Below are 18,967 nucleotides of genomic sequence, written 5' to 3'. Positions count from 1 at the left end.
TATTTAACATCTAAATTTATTATCATTTACAACAGTCTTAAGCATTAAAGTTATTAGTAATTATTAATAATGTCAATTAATTATTAGTTGAGACATTTAAACATTTAACAATTTTTATCACTGTGGTAAGTACTGTTAATTTATATATCTTTATTATAATGTGTTTTAAGCATTTTTGAGTCAGGTGGTATAAAAACATGTCTGACTGTTTAAATGTCTGAATCTGTTAAACAGGACAAATTGCCCCTCCTAGTCACCTGATCAGGGTAGAGGGTAACAGCCATGCTCAGTATGTGGAAGACTCCATTACTGGTCGTCAGAGTGTTCTGGTGCCATACGAGCCCCCTCAGGTGACCCTCTTACATTAACACTCAAACACACACATTAACACAACTTTTACACAATAAGAATGCACTGAATATAAAAAAAAAAATTTGTAAATAAATAAATGAAAATTTTTAATTAGGTGAAAAGACTGAATAATTTATACTCAACAATGACCCATTTATTTTTAGTCATATAGTTCTTAGTAGAAATGTAACTGTAGTTTTATCATTTCTTTTTTTAAACAAATTGAGAAATACATTTAGGCTGTTCTAGGCTTCTAAAACCTGCGTCTCATGCTGTATTGATGAGATTTTATTAATTCTGGCTTGTATTTGTGTTTATCTTTGTTTTTGTGACTAACAGGTGGGAACAGAGTTTACGACGATTCTCTACAATTTCATGTGCAATTCCAGCTGCGTCGGTGGCATGAACCGGCGACCCATACTGATCATCGTCACTTTGGAAACCAGAGAGTAAGAATCTTAATCTCAAAATCATTTATTATATTAAATCATTTATTATATTACATTTATAACAGTTATTATATTATTAAAACTGGAAATTAATGATTACAGTTATAACATTTGTGCCACTGTGTGAGTTTAGATATTTTTCTCTCATTTTAATGGCTGATAATAGCTAGTATGAGTTTGCTTAGCGTTCGCATCTGTCTTGTTTGGTCCGGACCTTCATACTTTTTAGTTTGGGTCTGAATCAAAATAGCAGGAGTGAAAGGTGCAGTATGGGTAGAACAGAGAGATGAATGGAGGAGAATCTGAAGTCGTGTTGGTCTGTGTTAATGTACAGTAGGTAGTTCAGGTGTTTATGTGGTTTCGTCTGTGTGATTCTCTCTGCAGTGGTCAGGTTCTGGGCAGACGGTGTTTCGAGGCTCGGATCTGCGCGTGTCCAGGCCGCGACCGTAAAGCAGACGAGGACAGCATCCGCAAGCAGCACGTCAGCGACGGCACAAAGAGCTCTGAGGGTACGAAACGCCGTAAGTAGCGCTGGGGGCTGGTGATGGGGCTTCTTCTTGCAATAAAACATGTTTGTTATTCAGTATTCTGTCTAATGCTTGTTCAGTTTTAAACAAAACAAGATATCAGTGCCATCATGTTCTTGCTTTTCTTTTCCTATGGGTGCACACTGCATGATGCATGCTTAAACACCAAAATAAATCATCACTCTCATGCCAAATCCTTGTTTGTTAAAATTACTTTACACAAGAAGGGTAGACAATATAAAAGATTTAATTCCAAGCCATTTTGGAGCATTTCTGTTGATCTGTTCATCATAAAAATCTAATACAACATAAATAACTACTGCCAGATTTACATTATGGGGAAAAGGAATATTAGCACAATTGGATGTACAGGATTTTTGCGTGACAGTGAAAATGCTATTTATAATAGTGCTGGGCAGTATACTGTTTCTATCATTATGCCATTGCTGGTATTATACAAGACATAATCACACAGTTTTGAATTTTGTCGATGTCATACTGCCCAGTACTACACTTTTCACTTTCTGAACATACTGCTGTTCTTCCAACCTTACATTATCCTCAGTGCTTCCTCTCTCCTCAGACCTGTGCTTTAGCTTTAGCTCTTTAGCATCCTCAGCCTCAGCTGTCTCTCTGCTCTGTCACTGTCTTCTTCTTATCCTTGTATTTTACTCTTTCTTTCTTCTGCAGCTTATCGACAGGCCTCTCACGGAATCCAGATCTCCTCCATCAAGAAGAGAAGATCTACTGATGAGGAAGTGTTTTGTTTGCCTGTGAGTAATCCTGAAAATCTCTAAATTTACTGTATTTAAATGTGAGCTGTCATTTAACACTAATGTATAGTATATAATATTATAAATTAATTCATTTCTATGTATTAGAACATTTTTGTATCAGTGTAGTTATTGCTTTAAATGTTTGTTTTCTTTATGAAGTGTGTTGCTATTTTTTTTATAATTATGTACTAACTCGTTGTTTTGAGATACTTAGTTATTTTTGTGAGATTCTAAATCAGTACTATGAAGTCATATTTTTAAAATAAATTTTAAATACTCAGAATAATGTTAATAAGTATCTAAAAATAGGGACTTAATATCTCACAATAATGAGATAGCAGTTTTCTCATTAATAAAAAAAATTGACATATACTAGATGAAAATGCACTGTATCAGACACCAGCGGAGTATCATCTTCCAGCTCCTGATCTGACCTGCTCCTCCTCTCCCCCACAGATTAAAGGGCGTGAGATTTATGAGATTTTGGTGAAAATTAAAGAGTCTCTGGAGCTGATGCAATTCCTCCCTCAGCACACCATAGAGTCGTACCGGCAGCAGCAGCAGAGCCTCCTGCAGAAACAGTGAGTACCCCAGTGCATTCTGGGAGTTTACGTTATAAGCTACACTCGCTAACGGAGGGAACGTTTCTGTTCACGATAAACAGGAAGTTGTTTATAGATGGGGGTGTAACGATACATAAAAACTTTAAATTTAATTCCACACAATATAAACACATTTTTAAAAATAGAAAAAAAGAAAGTGTATAACTATGAGCTTTATGTGAATATGTTAATGTCCACATATATTTATTAAATTATTGAATGTTTTCAATTAATTTAAAATATTGAGGTTATCTTTTAATGTTGTTCTATATTAATAAATTATGTATGTGTTTAAATTTACTGATGTGCCACATGTGATGGGACAAAAACTAGTACTCGTGTCCCATTGAAGAGTGAAGAGTATACTGTCGCTAGTCACTGTATACATTGACAATTTTAGCCAGATAATGCTGGTCACCATCATTATCCCCCACTGCACTGTCCACTGTGGATGGTATTATTATGGAGGAATGATAAATACCTGAAACAAAACTTCAGAAAGCACACTGACCAGTTTTAATCAACCTCACAAAATAACACCTCACAACATACACCCCGTGAGTGAGGTAACATAATTAACATCAGCTTCGATGGCTCTAAATCAGGACCCTGTGGGACTCCTTCACAAAATATGTTAAAACTAGTAATTGTTGCCAAATAATTTACAATAGCTTCTGCATTAGGGTTAATAACTGAAAAATAATACACATAGCCCAGAAGTGGACAAAAAAACATACCAAAAAATATTTAGATCCTCTGGATTATTTATATTTTAGTCCAATTAAAATTCTTGATGTGCCTACTTTTAAGAGTGATACATAAGTGATTGTCAGAAGAGATAAAGGGCACTACAGTGAACAATACAGTTAAATACTAGTACAATTTTATACACATAATAAACATATATAACAACATTTCTATATTAGTTACACCCTCACAGTATATCAGTAAAGCGAGTCTTTATGAATGTATTTGCTGGTGCTGTTACTCATCCAGAACGGACCCTCCATTAGCGAGCTTAGCGACAGCTACTGCAGGCAGTGAACACACACACACACACAGCAGGCCACACACCGCACACACACACACAGCACCACCAGGGTCCACCCTGCCGCTGTTTGGAGTGTTTCCAGTGTTTTAACCTGAGCTGATTGTTTACCTGCACGCCTTTCTTTACTCCTTTACTTACTGTTACCTTACTGTTTCTTTGTTGCTTTGTTTCGTTTGCCCTCTTTTCTTTACGGGTTTAATCCCTCGCTCGGCGGAGTTGGCTGTGACATTGGGACGGATATGTGTTGGGACAGGCATGCGCTCGGCCCCGCCCCTCTCACGCTGCTTTTGTGTCCTAAAGTTCAGAGTGGAATATTCCACTGTGCTGACGGGGTGATTACCGCAGCAGCGCCCGCTCACATTCGGCTTACGGCTGCATTAAGCTCTTCTTTAAATGTGAAGCTAATCCTATTCAGTTACACTAAATGCACTGTTTGTCTGAAAGTGTGTGGACACCAGTTCTAATGAATTTAACTTTCAGATTTCAGGATTTATTGTACTCATTGCTGCTTACACAGCTGTGCAAATTATTCACACACACTAACGTTCTAGTCCCTGTAAAGAAACATTGCCTAAAGAAGAGGACTTTTTGGAGAAGATAAATAAATGTGAAGCTATTGGCACCATGCCTAATGCCAGATGTGGGCTAGGTAACTAACCAGTGTTCTAATCAGTGAGCCACCACTGCCCCCCATTTTTGAAATGATTTAGGTATGAGGTGGGCTGATCATATTCCAATAATAGGGCTGCACAATATATATTGTTTTAGCATTGCAATTTGGCAATGAACACAGGTGTAATAGTTACAATGCAGGAAGTGCAATGTTCTGTGCAATATTTTTAAATTGTATTATTTTGCTCCAACCTTAAAAAAAATATATATTTTTTATCTTGTATTTGTAAATTCTTGTATTCTTAATATCATATTGCATAACAACAAAATATAGCAGTGTCATTTTTTTACAATATCGTGCAGCCCTGATCTCAATAACTTTGATCTCAATAATGCTCAGATTTACTCTCTAAATGCAATAAAAACTTTGTGCATCCAAAATCTAGTACAAAGTCTTTTCTGGACAGTAGAGACAGTTACTCCAACAAAAGCAGAATAAACTCTTTTTTTATACCCATAAATTCAGAAGACACATTGAACGGGTGTCCCAGTATTTTTGTCCATGTAGTGTGTGTTGCAACAATGCGTTTTGTCCTTTGTTCTGTGTTAGCCTTAATACTTCAGATTTCAGAAGAAACAATAAATGTGCAGGTGTCCCATTACTTTTGTTCATATCATGTGTACTTACCCATTCTACTAAACCAGCTCTAATTTAGCTTTCTATCTCATATTCTGATGTGCAAACTAACACTAACAGAGGGTGTACCTGGTTTTAATGATGCTGTTTTATAAATCACACCTGATTTAGGATTAGGATCTATGACAGGTTAAGTGTTAAATAGATTTAGTAACTGATGGGTTAATTGATGTTTAATCACAGTTAAGGGCAGACTGAGCTGGGTCAGGTGTGCTCGGGGAGTCAGGTCAGTTGGTCACTCTTTTCTCAGGTAGAGAGGCTGGGTACCCGCAGCGCAGCGTAGAGTAATAAACAAAGCTTAGTAAAGAGCTGAAATTACAGCGCTGAATAATGCGCTCCGACGCCCTGCGATAATTACTGCTTTTGTTTGAGCTCCTCATTAAGAAACTGACAGGTGAGGTAGTGTCTGTGCACTCCTCGCTCGCCCTCTTCTCTCCGCTCTGTCATTTGGTCCCGCCCTCTCCTGGAGAGGAAGGTTCAAATGTTTGGTTAAACAGCTGAAAAACAGAGGGTTTTTTATGACTGTTGCTCTGAAGTCTCTGGTGTGGGACTCAGTGATGATGAGTAGGTGAGGGGTGACCATTATCTTTAACAGTGTCACATTTGTGGGAGAAGTGCAGAGTTCAAAGTGTCCAATAATAAAGACTGTTAAATAAACCATTCCAATGAATAACCATATAACAATCATTTCTCTCTTTTGAGGGAAAATCATTATTGTTTTCCTAAAAAAAAAAGCCAACATTATATATTTAAACACCAAAATGTGCTTTATTTAAGCTTATGTTTCTTATACTTCTTATACAGGTGAGAATGTATATTTGCACAGATCAGGTGGAAAAATACTTTTAATACAAGTAAATGTAAATACTTTGCTGTGTGATATTCAGCTTTTTTAGTATAATATTGGTTGGTCCACTTAGTTCATGTATAAAATATTGTCCTATTAAAGAGCAATCAAATGTACATTTACCAAACCTACCAGACTACTCTGTTTTGTATGAATATATTTGTTAATATATAGTTAGTTATTATAGTTTTGTCCCCATTTTTTGTCCCCATATTTCAATTTAAATCAACAAAATCAGAGTCCTGCTTTAAAATAAAATAACTTTTACTAGTAAAGATAACGACAGATTTCTCACAGAAAGTTACTGATTTGATGGCTGTATGGTTATTTATAGGAAGAGTATAAGCTCAAATATTCTTTGTTTATCTTTTGGAAATTGGTGTGTAAGTCATTTCTGAAACTTCTGATTGGTTTACACTGATTTATTTTAGTATATTGCATTTCTCTCTCTCTTTTTCTGCATGCGTTCACTGTTTTTCACTCTGTATCTGTTTTCTCATCTCTTCTGTTTATTTGTCTAAGCTTTTTTTCTCTGATATTTTCCTGTCCTGAATAAAATAATAAAGGAGTGGTTGTGTTATGTGTGACTGTAGTTCAGATCTCTTTATTTGGCTCTTGTGCTTTTCTGCTATGCTTTCACCCTCAGGCTGCAGACCCACACTGTTGTGTAGTTCTGCCACTCAGTGGATAGATTTGTTACTGCAGGACTTTTTATGGAATGGAATAGAATTTGTAGGGGTGCAATTTCATACAATGTTGATGCAATGTCTCAATCTTATACATAGTTTCATAAGTTTTATTACCCTTACAACAGTGCAATATTTAAAATAACAGCTGTATATTACAGCCCTGATACTCTTTAAGTGCCCTATTTACTTTTTCTTTAATCCTCTTGCTTGAGGCAGCCTGCCCTGCACATTTTAGTGGATTCCTCTCTAACACACCCTCTGCACCTCTGACCTTTATGGAAAATAAATATATGTAAAGGTATTGATTTTCCTTTAATAGTGTTATATAGTTATTCTAAGCATGAATGTAGTTTGGCAGTGATACTCAAGTCATATGTGAGTGAAATTTACATGGAAGCCAGGCCAGGCATTGGTGAACAGATGCTGAGCCTGTGCAGCTTGTGTCTTCCAATTTAAAATCCTAATGTTAGAGGAAACATTGCAATATATCTTCACATAAATGACATTGTTTTTTATTTTTTTTTTGTTTTTTCATTTATTAATAATTTTGGTTGCCACATATTTGGTGGATCTCTAAGTCTTATTATATGTTAACTCCTGCATAGGATTTGTCAGTACACAGCTCTAGTGTAATCACGCATTCTGCTGGGATTCTGTTCTGTTCTGTATTGGACCTTTCCTCAGAACCTGCCCTTCATTTCCTTTTCTTTTCATCTTTTCTCTCTCTTTTCTTTCTCTTTCTCTCTTCCTGTGTTTTCCTCTCTCTGTAGTCTCCTCAGGGCCCGGCTGAGGTCCGAGCTGTTGGAGCCGTTAGGGGAGCCGAAGAGGCGCTTCAGCGCTTCCTAAACGCAGGAGATACATTCCTCTTCTCTCCTTCACAGCTTCCCTCGCTTCTCTTTCTCTCCTCCGTTACCTCACCCCTACCTGCATCAGGAAGGGGAGTTTCCCCATATGGAAAAGAAATATATGTAAATGTATTCATATATATATATATATATATATATATATATATATATATATATATATATATATATATATATATATACACAATTAAAATGGCCAAAAATGTATTTTTCTTAATGTATTCTTTGAAATACATTTTTAAATTTAATAATATATTTTAAATATATGTTAAATGTATTGCACATATAAAGTATATACATGCACATATATTTATTTTCTGTGTGAATCCTGCAGCCACACTTTAAAGTATGCAAATAGACCCAACCCAGATCGCTGTTTTTACATGAAAAAAAAAACTTAAAGATGTTTTGAAATTTTTTTTAAAAGAAAATTGCATGATTTTTATTTCCCTCAGTGTTTAGGGAGTACTTTGTCTAGATTAAGAATGATCCAGATAATCAGCTTGCTTGCTAATTTGTGTAACAATGATGTTCGTCCTACACTCTGATCGGGGTGTATGTTAAATTTACAAATCGACAAGTTTACTGTAGGCCCTGTCCACATAATATACCCAGAGATTTTGTAAAACTGTGATTTTTTAAAAATAATTTTGTCCAAACTAAACCCTTCTCCCTAAACCCTACTCTCTAAATCCTACTTCCTAAACCCTACTTCCTAAACCCTTCTCCCTAAACCCTACTCTCTAAACCCTACTTCCTAAACCCTACTTTCTAAACCCTTCTCCCTAAACCCTACTCTCTAAATCCTACTTCCTAAAACCTACTCCCTAAACCCTACTTTCTAAACCCTTCTCCCTAAACCCTACTCTTTAAACCCTTCTCCCTAAACCCTACTTTCTAAACCCTTCTCCCTAAACCCTACTCTTTAAACCCTTCTCCCTAAACCCTACTTCCTAAAACCTACTCCCTAAACCCTACTTTCTAAACCCTACTCCCTAAACCCTACTCTTTAAACCCTTCTCCCTAAACCCTACTTTCTAAACCCTTCTCCCTAAATAGTGTACTGTGAAAGCCAGAAAATGTCAAATGATAATTATTTATCTAATAGAGCAGTAATTGCATTTATTTATACGTGTAAATCTGCAATCTGAGTGTAGAAGCTGTAGATTTATGACTTATATAGTTCACTATGTAGGGTGTACGGAGGTATTTGAGATTAAGTAACATGCATATATTGTGACATCAGCAGTTTTTTTTTTTAAGTTTTTAGAAATATCTGGATACATGTGGACTTCTTTTTGTGTGTTTGTGTGTTTTGTTTTTTCCCCACAGTAGATTTTTGTTAGTGTTTTTATTGTATTTTTATGTAATGTTTTTCTTTGTTTTTTAAGGGCCCTTATAACTGAGCTGGCTGTTTTTTATTTGATTATTTAACTGATATACATATACATATCTGCTGGTATTGCACACACACAGCCAAACACACATTATATATTATTGCACACAAACAGTAGCAGCCTCTCAGCTGACCACCTCTCATCTCTTTCTCTCTCTCTCTCTCTCTCTCTCTCTCTCTTTCTCTTTATCTTTTATAATATATCTTTTTTCTCTTTTTCTCTTTCTCTCATCCTGATTTTCTGAAACAGGAACCAAGCACATGTTTTGGTATTTTGTGTTTGTTTTTTTTTTTGTTTTGTTTTTTTAAGGGACTCAAATGGATTCTTTACGCAGTGGATTTCTCTTTAATCAGATTATTCTTTATTATTTCTGTATTATTATGATTATAATTGGAGCTGGACTCGTTAGTGTAGTGTATCTGTGGGTTTGTTTGAGGGGGAAAGACTTTATTGATATATATTGATGAAGTTATTAATGCTGGTCATGTTTTATAAAGTGCACTGCAGGGCAGTTAGAACTCATGTTGTGATTGATTTGGTCACATGATCATTTTCTTAAGAGAAATGTAATGTTGTCTCTGAGAGTTGGAGAGAATGCGGTATGGTAATGAATGCTGTATTTAGCAATAGGGCTGCACATAAAATATACTGGAAAAGATTGTATATGATATATTGTGTTGAGATTTATATGTAGCAATATTAAAAGAAACAGAAATGTATATTTCTTCAGATGTCCGTGATTGTATGCACATTTTGATGATGCTGCATCGATACAGGGTGCAGCCCTGATTAGTGAGCTGATTCGCGTATTGTGTGTGAAACAGTGAAAATGTATATCTGACGCCTCTTGCACTTTTATTCTGTAGTAATTCAATAAATGTCTTTTCTGCTTTTGATTTTCCATTCCTGTCTGCTTTTCTCTTTTTATACTATTGACCTCCATTGTTTCTCATTCATCTGTTTTTCCTTTACTATATTAGTTATACACCGATATATGCCGAAAGTTACGGGACAGCAGTGTGTAAATTGTTTATGTAAATTGATTCATTTCATAAATGACATGCCAAAAGTCATGGGACAGCTATATGTAAAATGACAATGAAGTGTTATCTCAGGGGAGAGCTTAGCTTGGGAATACCCACAAACCTCTATAGGTTTTTAGGTGTTATCTTGTGACTGAGATTGATTGAACATTGGTCAGCATACTCATGTTAAGGCCAGGTGAATTATGGGAGTTGGAGTGAGGTTTGATAGTGGGTTCAGAGCTTCCATGGGACATAGCAAAATATCACACGACAGAATACTAGTTTCTGTGTTATGACTTTTGGCATGTCTGTAAAATAAGCACATCATTTAACTGGGTAATGCCCTGTAAAGAGACATTTTATATGAATTAATCCAGGCTATTTGAGCATTTTAATCATTTTAAATAATTATTTAAATCTTTTTCAATAATTAAAATAATGCACCATATATTCATGACAGGCTACACAACACACATCACATGTTCTGGATTTCTTCCCTCTGCGTCATCCTATTCCTATTCTTCTGAATAAATTCCCTCCTCTTCATCATTAATGTACTATAATGCAGACCACAGTTTCTGATTGTAATTGTAATGTGTGTGTCAGTGTGATGTGTGATGTGTGCCCTGGCCGTCCCGGTGAACTAATAGCAGGGCTTCTTCTGTTGTTTAAGATGGGATTTATCAGACGATCAGAATTACAGGCCGTGTCCTCCTCCTCTCTGCTCCAGGAGCCCCCTGCCCCCCCAGCCCGCCTTCGGCTCCAGCTCCCCCCCACACGGCAAGGTCAACAAGCTGCCCTCCGTCAGCCAGCTCATCAACCCCCAGCAGCGCAACACCCTCACCCCCTCCAGCATGGCCGCCGGACTCACCGACAGTAAGCCCTTTATTTAAGGCGGCACCGGTAACTGAGTAACTGACATCCTGACTGAACTGAAAAAACACTAACGTATTATATTTAATTATATAATAAATTACATTTATTAGATTATAATACATTGTATTATATAGATCAGTGATTCTCAACTTGTGGGTCAGGACCCAAAAGTGGGTCACGGACATGGTCTAGGCAGGTCACGGATAGCTTGTAAAAAATAAATACATTAAAAAATTGGAAAATAATTAAAAATAATAAATGCTCATTTGATGTTGCACTTGTCTTTAATATTGGGGAAAAAAGAGACAGAGTTTCTTACTAATGTACTCTGAATACAGAGAATTTTGTGACCTTATTTATTTTGTGCAGTTTTGATATTTATTTTTATTGTAGTAACTTTTATACATGCAATTGTCATGTTCCTTTATTTCTTTAAAAAAGTCCTTCAATTACATGTTTGTTTAAATTAAAATCTATTTTTCAAAAATAAATTAGTTTGGTTTGTATACTATAAAAGTTTAATTTATTTATTATAGTATTACTGAGTAATATATAAGAGTGTGTTATTCTAATTAAACACATATCTAGAGCCGTGTTGATCCAGTATTCAGTATCGGTACAGTATAAGTCACTGGATCAAATATTAAAAATAAATAAATAAAAAGCAGTATGATTCATTAGCTGATATCATTCTGTAAATTATCATGTTAATGCTAAACTCCTACAACCCAAACCTTTATTAAACAGCTTAGATTTACTGAGGGGAAAACATCATATTGAAACTGGATTGGTATCAGTGTCAGGCATTTAAAAGTGAAAACATATATTAATATTTGAATAGACTAAGCTCCATTTAGACCAGTAGGTTAGTATAGTAATGAGAATAAAATATAATAAATCATGTATATTATCTGAAAATGGGATAAGCAAATACAGCCACAGAAATATTAGACTTAAATATATATTTGGCCAATATTAAGCCTAGTGATTACTTAGCATGTTTAACAGAAATTCTACTTAATCCCTTTTTCAGGAAACCACTCGATTATAAGTATATACAAGTAAACTGATCCATACGAGGAAAAATATGTATATATGTATTTATCAAATATTGTGAGTGTGTGTGTGTGAGAGAGACTTGTCCATATATAAAGTCTAAGTGTGTGTTTGACAGTCTGTTTCCACTGGGCTGAACTGGATCTGTGTGTGAATGAGCTCTTCCTCATCCTCAGGGCTCAGAGTTCAGAATATTATCTGTAACTGAACTCACCTCTCCACTCTTACCTGCCCGTCCTCACCTACAGCACTACCAGCCACTCAGCTCTCACGTACATCAGCCGAGATTAACACATTTCTACTTAACCATAATAAAGCTATTCAGCTATAGACTGACTTATAAAAAAACTAAATAAAGACAACAATAACAATAAGTAATAGTAATAATAGAATAGTATTAGTAATAATAATAGTAATAATATGGAAAATAAATATTTGTAAACTGTATTTTTGACATATTGCAACTGTTTGCAGTACATTTTTAAAATTACTTACACAAGGAATTTGACTTACATTCAACAGATAGACATATAAGTAAAATACATTCAGTAGAAAAGTGGGCAAATATTAACATATTTTATTAAAAATAATAAAATAAGACATAATATTCAAGACAAAGTGCAAAAGTAATATGATAAAAATGATAAAATATGTAATGTGTTAGAAAATGGGTGAATGGCCAACGTAGGTATAATCCCATGTGACTGCAGTTCAGAGGAGTGATGGCAGTGGGGAAAAAGCTGTTCTTATGTCTGGTCTTTCATGTCCTTATAGAAAACAGAAAATTCCTGGGGGGAGGTCAGGGGGGCACAAATCATTTTTCCAGCTGTCTGAATTGTGCATTGTCTCAGTTTATTTCAGGATTCGGCTGATGCTCTTGTTGAGAGCAGTGTAAGCTGTGTTCAGACTGCCAGCCCCAATCAGATTTTTCTAGAAAGCATCAAGACTAGCTGCCTAAAACACATCTGATCTCCTCCTGTCTGTCTTCTGTTCCCACAGTGACTCCCATGATGAGCGCCCACATCCCCATGAACACAGACCTCAGCTCCCTGAGCCCCACCCACGCCCTGCAGCCCCAATTACCCATGGTGCCCTCCTCCCACTGCACACCCCCACCACCCTACCCAGTGGACAGCAGCATCTCCAGGTAGATACTCAACTCCACTAATAGTGTAGCTATACCTTGCATCTTGCTCAGCCCGGATCTTTAGACTTAATTTCGGAACAGCAAAATTCAGTAAAAGTTTCTGCAAACCGCCGTTGTGACCAAAGCACCAACATTTTTCATGCCCAAAGAAGTGTTCAGATCAGCTGAATCACGAGCCAGTTCCATTACAGTGTGAAAACAAGTTTCTGGACAGTTCTGGTGCTTTAATGCAGGAAGTGGGTCATTGTTAGGAACCACCTTCAGTTGGTGTAAATTAATTGGATGAATTGATCTGTTTCAGCTTTCTGTTACGGCTGGGCTGCTCCTCCTGCCTGGACTACTTCACCACCCAGGGCCTCACCAACATCTACCAGATTGAAAACTACAACATAGAGGTGAGGAGCTACCTTTAACCACTGCTAGACTCTCAGCTCGTTTTCACACACGTCCTGAATAATTGAGTCCGTGCCCAGGGACCGATACTGGGCCGGTTTAGGGGAGGAGCTCATTGTTGCTGGTTTGTTTTCTCACATAAACTTTTCCAAACTGTGGATCAAAAGCACACTCCTGTATGTCTCCTGAACACTTAGTCTTTTTGCTGCTTTTTATTATTTTTATTGGATAAAATACTCAACTTCCACCGTGAAGCCCCTCCAAACCAGACAATTCTCCATGCAGGGCAGAGTGAGACGAGTGTATATGCTGTGAGTTAACACCCTCACGACACAAAAGTAAAAGTACTCTCACTCCTGTTCTATCAGGTTTTAAGGATTGTAAACAGTCTAATGAGAATGCGTGGTGACGCCATAATTTTATATATATATATTTTTAACATTTTTACAGTAAATCAGGACATCAGTTAAATCCTGGAAATCAGAATATATTCAGGATATAAAGTTTTTCAGTTTGGAGCAGCCTTTTACTTACAGCAGCCCAGCTCACCTGGAAAAATTCTGTAGAATATGTGTGTGCTGAATTGCCCCCTATGCTTTCTGTAGTGTACTGCCCTTAGGCCATTGTTTCAGATCAGCAGAATTGATCAGATTTGAGTTAATGCTACATTAATCAGAGGAAGTGCTGAACTGTACTGAGTGCTGTATCTGCTGTGTTCTGTGCAGGATCTCTCCCGGCTGAAGATTCCCACTGACTTCCAGCACCTGATCTGGAAGGGTATCATGGAGCATCGGCAAAACATGGAGTTCTCCCCCCCGCCGCACATCCTGCGCACGTCCAGCGGCGCCTCCACCGTCAGCCTAGGCTCCACGGAGGCCCGGGGCGAGCGCGTGATCGACGCCGTGCGCTTCACCCTCCGCCAGACCATCTCCTTTCCCCCGAGAGACGACTGGACCGACTTCTCCTTCGACCTGGCGCCGGACTCGCGCCGCAACAAGCAGCAGCGCATCAAAGAGGAGGGCGAATGAGCTCGTATTACACACACACACCCATACCATGAGTAATGTACACACACTGCCATGTACACAAACACTGTACAGTTTCATCACGGGCTTGATTTCACTTAAAAGTTTGGCGATAAATGCACTTAACGACTTTTTTGTTTTGTTTTGTTTTGTTTTTTTGGGTGTATTTAGTTTGGTTCTGGTCATTTCAAACCCCGAGTTACTGTAGCTTTAGGGTAAGCGGTGCTTTGCCATTTTTGAGTTATTATACAATTTCAATTTCTTGAGACACAGCACTTCAGAAATGCTGCCGTTGTTGTTCCTCGTTTGAGCTGTTCTCCAGTTGCAGCAGCTGAACGCAACTCATAATAATCACAATTTGCTGAAACTGGGTTTCCACCTAGTAAAATGTAATAATTTGCACCAGATTAAAAACTAGTTTTGCTGTATCTTTAAGTTAGAAAATTAAATTACTGCTGCAAGCTCATATTTTTAAACTTGTTTTACAGAGTATTCAATAACGATTTTATAAAAAAATACAAACATACACAGTAAAATAATGTCAGAACTAAACTGTAATAAATACAGTTCACTGTCATACAGTTAAAAAAAACTTTATTTCTAATTGAAAGTTTTAGTTCTTATTTTATTCCTGTTTTTTTACAGTGATATATTATGTTTATGTTTACGTAAAAATATGTTTGCAAAAAAAAAACCCTAACCCTAATATGTTGCAGAATAGGTACTAATTAGTGTAGTATTTAACTTAGTATAATATTTCCTGCTTATATTGGAGGAAGTTTCTGATTGGCTGCAGAGGGTTAAAACATCAGATTTAACACACTATTAGTATTAGAGACATAATGTAAGGTATATGTGGAGTTACTGATGTTCTGCTCATCACTAATTTAACTATGTTTAGTGTTTATTTTAAGATAGACTCTATTTTCTAACCTTTGCTGATTAATCTTGCGTTCAGCTGCTGCAACTAATACCTGATTTTATTGTGAGGGGCTTATTTTTTGTTAGTTGAATTTTACCTGGCCCAGGTGTGATTTGTTTTGGATTGTAAAGAACTGCTAGTACACCGAATAGGATTAATAGTATTATACTGTGTGTTAATCTGTTTGCTGTAACCATGTGTTTCTGAACGGTGAAATTTGTCAGGTTTGATTGTAAACGTGTCTGTTTGGTCTCGGCCGAAGTTTTTCTTGTTCTAGTGTTTTTATCTGTGTATGGTTATGGTTTAAGACTGATGTCATGTAGCTTCTGATTACTACTGAACTACTGTATCCTTTAGTTTCAAACTAAATTTATAATGTAATACTGCCGTGTCCAGATTGTGACAAATGCGAACTTTAACATGCCGCAAGTATTTGTTATTTCTTACTTATGATAAAAAGGTTTTGTACAGATGTTGTTGTTTTTTTGTTGAAATTTGTAAATAATATGCAATGTACTTATTTTGATACATTATAAACCAAAAAATAAAACTTCATTATCTTCATTATCCTACTAAATGTCATTGGGTTTTTGTTTAATCAAATTAGAGCTGAATATAATATTTTGGTAACACTTTACTTGGATGGTCCATTTGATGGCCTCTTTAATGCTCAACAAACATTCAACTAACATTCAACTACATGTCTATTAAATGCAAATGAACTAAAAGGTGAGAGTAAATGATTCTCTATTGAATATAACCCTACATTCAACTCTAACCCAAACGCTTATCTTAATATTTTAGGATTGGGTTTAGGATTAAATTTTAAGCTTAGGTTAAGGGTTAAGGTTAAGGTTAGGTGAAATTTAATGGACATTTAATTCAGTGTTAGTTGGATGTTAGTTGAGCATCAACAAGGCCATAAAATGGACCATCCAAGTAAAGTGTTACCGGCGAGTTGCAGAACTTTTGAATCGGACAGTTCTTCGCCGCTGACACTCTGGTTGAAACTCCACCCTCTTTGACTAGGTCTGCCTAACAACAGAGCGATCTGTATTCTGATTGGCTCAACAAGAGTACATTATAATATACAGCCGATGGATTGGCAAGCGTGAGAAATACCATGTGTGGCGTGTGAGCGTGTGAACTCGCTGAGGTGTGTGTGTCACACGCTCAAAGCATGAGACTTGAGAACACGGCTCAGTATTAACAGTAACCCACTGTTTTATACCATAGAAACCCTTTTTATAAAATGAAATAGTGTGGCCGTCTTTGCAACGTGCCAAAATATTTCTATAATTGATAACATTGATTACATCGACGAGTCACCCAACACCAGATCAATGTGGGAGAACTGGGAACTTGGAAATAATAGTAAACATTTAAAGTTGCAGATTACTTCTAAATTTATTTAAACAAAAGATTGGTGTACAAAGAACAATAACATGGCTTCAACAGAGTCTGAACAGAAGCTGAACATAAAGCAACACATCACACTGTAAAGCAAACAGATTGATTTGAATCCATATTAATAAACCACTCTTATCTCAGCCAGGTCTACTGCTGTAGGTCATCAGAGAGAAGAGGCTAACACACATCACTGATAATGAGCTGAAACACAATCATATCAGAATATCTCCTGTCTCTCCTGTGGGTCCTGAGCACTGAAGAACAGGTTAAATAAAGTATGCAGAGAAACATATACATCACTACAGTCTGTAACTACAGACAAACAGTGTCCTGTATGATTCGTTGAGCTGAAAATAGTGATAATGTGTGTAGAAAACAAGGTCATATAGTTAGTTATAATGTTGATATGAATGTAATATTGGGGGTCTCTCTTATCTTGCATTCTTAAAAATGAGGGTGCATCAAATGGTTCTTTGAGAGAGATATGGAACAGTGAATATACAGAACCTTACTTCTGATACTACACTTTTATTTTTAAGAGTATACTGGCATGTTGTGTAGTTAGGCTAGAGTATAAATACTTTTAAATACTGCAGGATTGATCTTTATTCAAGGCTGGTTTTATTAGTAGAGTTAGCATCCTCTGCATTCGTCAATTCATAAACACTTTTAAAACTTTCTATAGGTAGTTTTACAATATTTAAACCAATCATCATTCACCTACAGATCTTTCATACTAAACAGAAGCCAGATTCACACAAACTCTCCTAAGGAAAAATATGTAAATGTATATGAATGAAGGTAACGAGGTGACGATTCAAATCCTGCTTTGGAGCAACACACTGCCCTGAACTGCTGGTGTGATGATCTGGAGAATTGTGCTGACTTTTAAGGGAGAACTTCCAACTGATAGTATATTTCAGCAGGATAATGCTCATCCACACACAGCAGACGTTTCCAGGACAGCTCCACCAGATTAAAACACTTTTTTGTCCTCTCTAGTCTTGAGATTTATCACCAATCCAGCATTTATGGGAGCAGCTGGAACACAGTTTCAGATTCAACCTGTAGTGTAGAGCAGGATCTACAGACCCAGCTGTAGCAACATCTGTGGGTAAATGTGCTGCAGGTTTTACATACAGAACCTATACTCCTCCTCATCTTGTATCCAGAATACAGGTCCTTCTCAAAAAATTAGCATATTGTGATGAAGTTCATTATTTTCTGTAATGTACTGATAAACATTAGACTTTCATATATTTTAGATTCATTACACACAACTGAAGTAGTTTAAGCCGTTTATTGTTTTAATATTGATGATTTTGGCAAAAAAGTAAAGAAAAAACTAAAATCACAAAAATTAGCATATTTCATCCGACCAATAAAAGAAAAGTGTTTTTAATACAAAAAAAGTCAACCTTCAAATAATTATCTTCAGTTATGCACTCAATACTTGGTCGGGAATCCTTTTGCAGAATGCGGCGTGGCATGGAGGCAATCAGTGGCCTCAGCCTGTGGCACTGCTGAGGTGTTCTGGAGGCCCAGGATGCTTCCATAGCAGCCTTAAGCTCATCCAGAGTGTTGGGTCATGCGCCTCTAAACTTTCTCTTCACAATATCCCACAGATTCTCTATGTGGTTCAGGTCAGGAGAGTTGGCAGGCCAATTGAGCACAGTAATACCATGGCCAGCAAACCATTTACCAGTGGTTTTGGCACTGTGAGCAGGTGCCAGGTCATGCTGAAAAATTAAATCTTCATCTCCTTAAAGCTTTTCAGCATGAAGCATGAAGTGCTCCACAATCTCCTGATTGCTAGCTGCATTGACCCTGCTCTTGATAAAACACAGTGGACCAACACCAGCAGCTGACATGGCACCACAGACCATCACTGACTGTGGGTACTTGACACTGGACTTCAGGCATTTTGGCATTTCCTTCTCCCCAGTCTTCCTCCAGACTCTGACACCTTGATTTCCGAATGACATGCAAAAATTGAGCAACAGTCCAGTTGCTCAGTGCTGCTTCTCTGTAGCCCAGCTCAGGCGCTTCTGCCGCTGTTTCTGGTTTAAAAGTGGCTTGACCTGGGGAATGCACAACCTGTAGCCCATTTCCTGCACACTCAGTCCACTGCTTCCGCAGGTCCCCCAAGGTCTGGAATCGGCCCTTCTCCACAATCTTCCTCAGGGTCCGGTCACCTCTTCTCGTTGTGCAGCATTTTCTGCCACACTTTTTCCTTCCCACAGACTTCCCAC

The 18,967-nt window shown here is 37.0% G+C and overlaps 1 protein-coding gene across 7 annotated transcripts in view; it reads left to right on the top strand.

The window, feature by feature from the left end:
- The window catches only part of tp63 (tumor protein p63), an 87,493-nt gene extending 71,611 nt beyond the window's left edge, over nucleotides 1-15,882 (top strand). For 3 of the 7 annotated variants that reach the window (XM_022675485.2, XM_022675489.2, XM_007233618.4), the window contains 9 exons: nucleotides 235-350; nucleotides 691-800; nucleotides 1,185-1,321; nucleotides 2,018-2,100; nucleotides 2,560-2,684; nucleotides 10,560-10,762; nucleotides 12,818-12,965; nucleotides 13,267-13,360; nucleotides 14,084-15,882. In XM_022675485.2, the coding sequence (XP_022531206.2) occupies nucleotides 235-350; nucleotides 691-800; nucleotides 1,185-1,321; nucleotides 2,018-2,100; nucleotides 2,560-2,684; nucleotides 10,560-10,762; nucleotides 12,818-12,965; nucleotides 13,267-13,360; nucleotides 14,084-14,386 (1,319 nt within the window). In that variant the 3' untranslated portion in view covers nucleotides 14,387-15,882. Of the gene's footprint in view, nucleotides 1-234; nucleotides 351-690; nucleotides 801-1,184; nucleotides 1,322-2,017; nucleotides 2,101-2,559; nucleotides 2,685-7,371; nucleotides 7,518-10,559; nucleotides 10,763-12,817; nucleotides 12,966-13,266; nucleotides 13,361-14,083 lie in introns of those variants that run through there. The other 4 variants (XM_022675487.2, XM_022675488.2, XM_022675486.2 and 1 more) reach the window with 4 other exon arrangements.
- The last annotated feature ends 3,085 nt before the right edge of the window (nucleotides 15,883-18,967 follow it).

The sequence above is a fragment of the Astyanax mexicanus genome, chromosome 5 (genome assembly GCF_023375975.1).
Source record: "Astyanax mexicanus isolate ESR-SI-001 chromosome 5, AstMex3_surface, whole genome shotgun sequence".
Taxonomy (NCBI): domain Eukaryota; kingdom Metazoa; phylum Chordata; class Actinopteri; order Characiformes; family Acestrorhamphidae; genus Astyanax; species Astyanax mexicanus.
The sequence above is the reverse complement of the archived record's forward strand: the minus strand, read 5'-3'. Positions and strand labels throughout refer to the sequence as shown.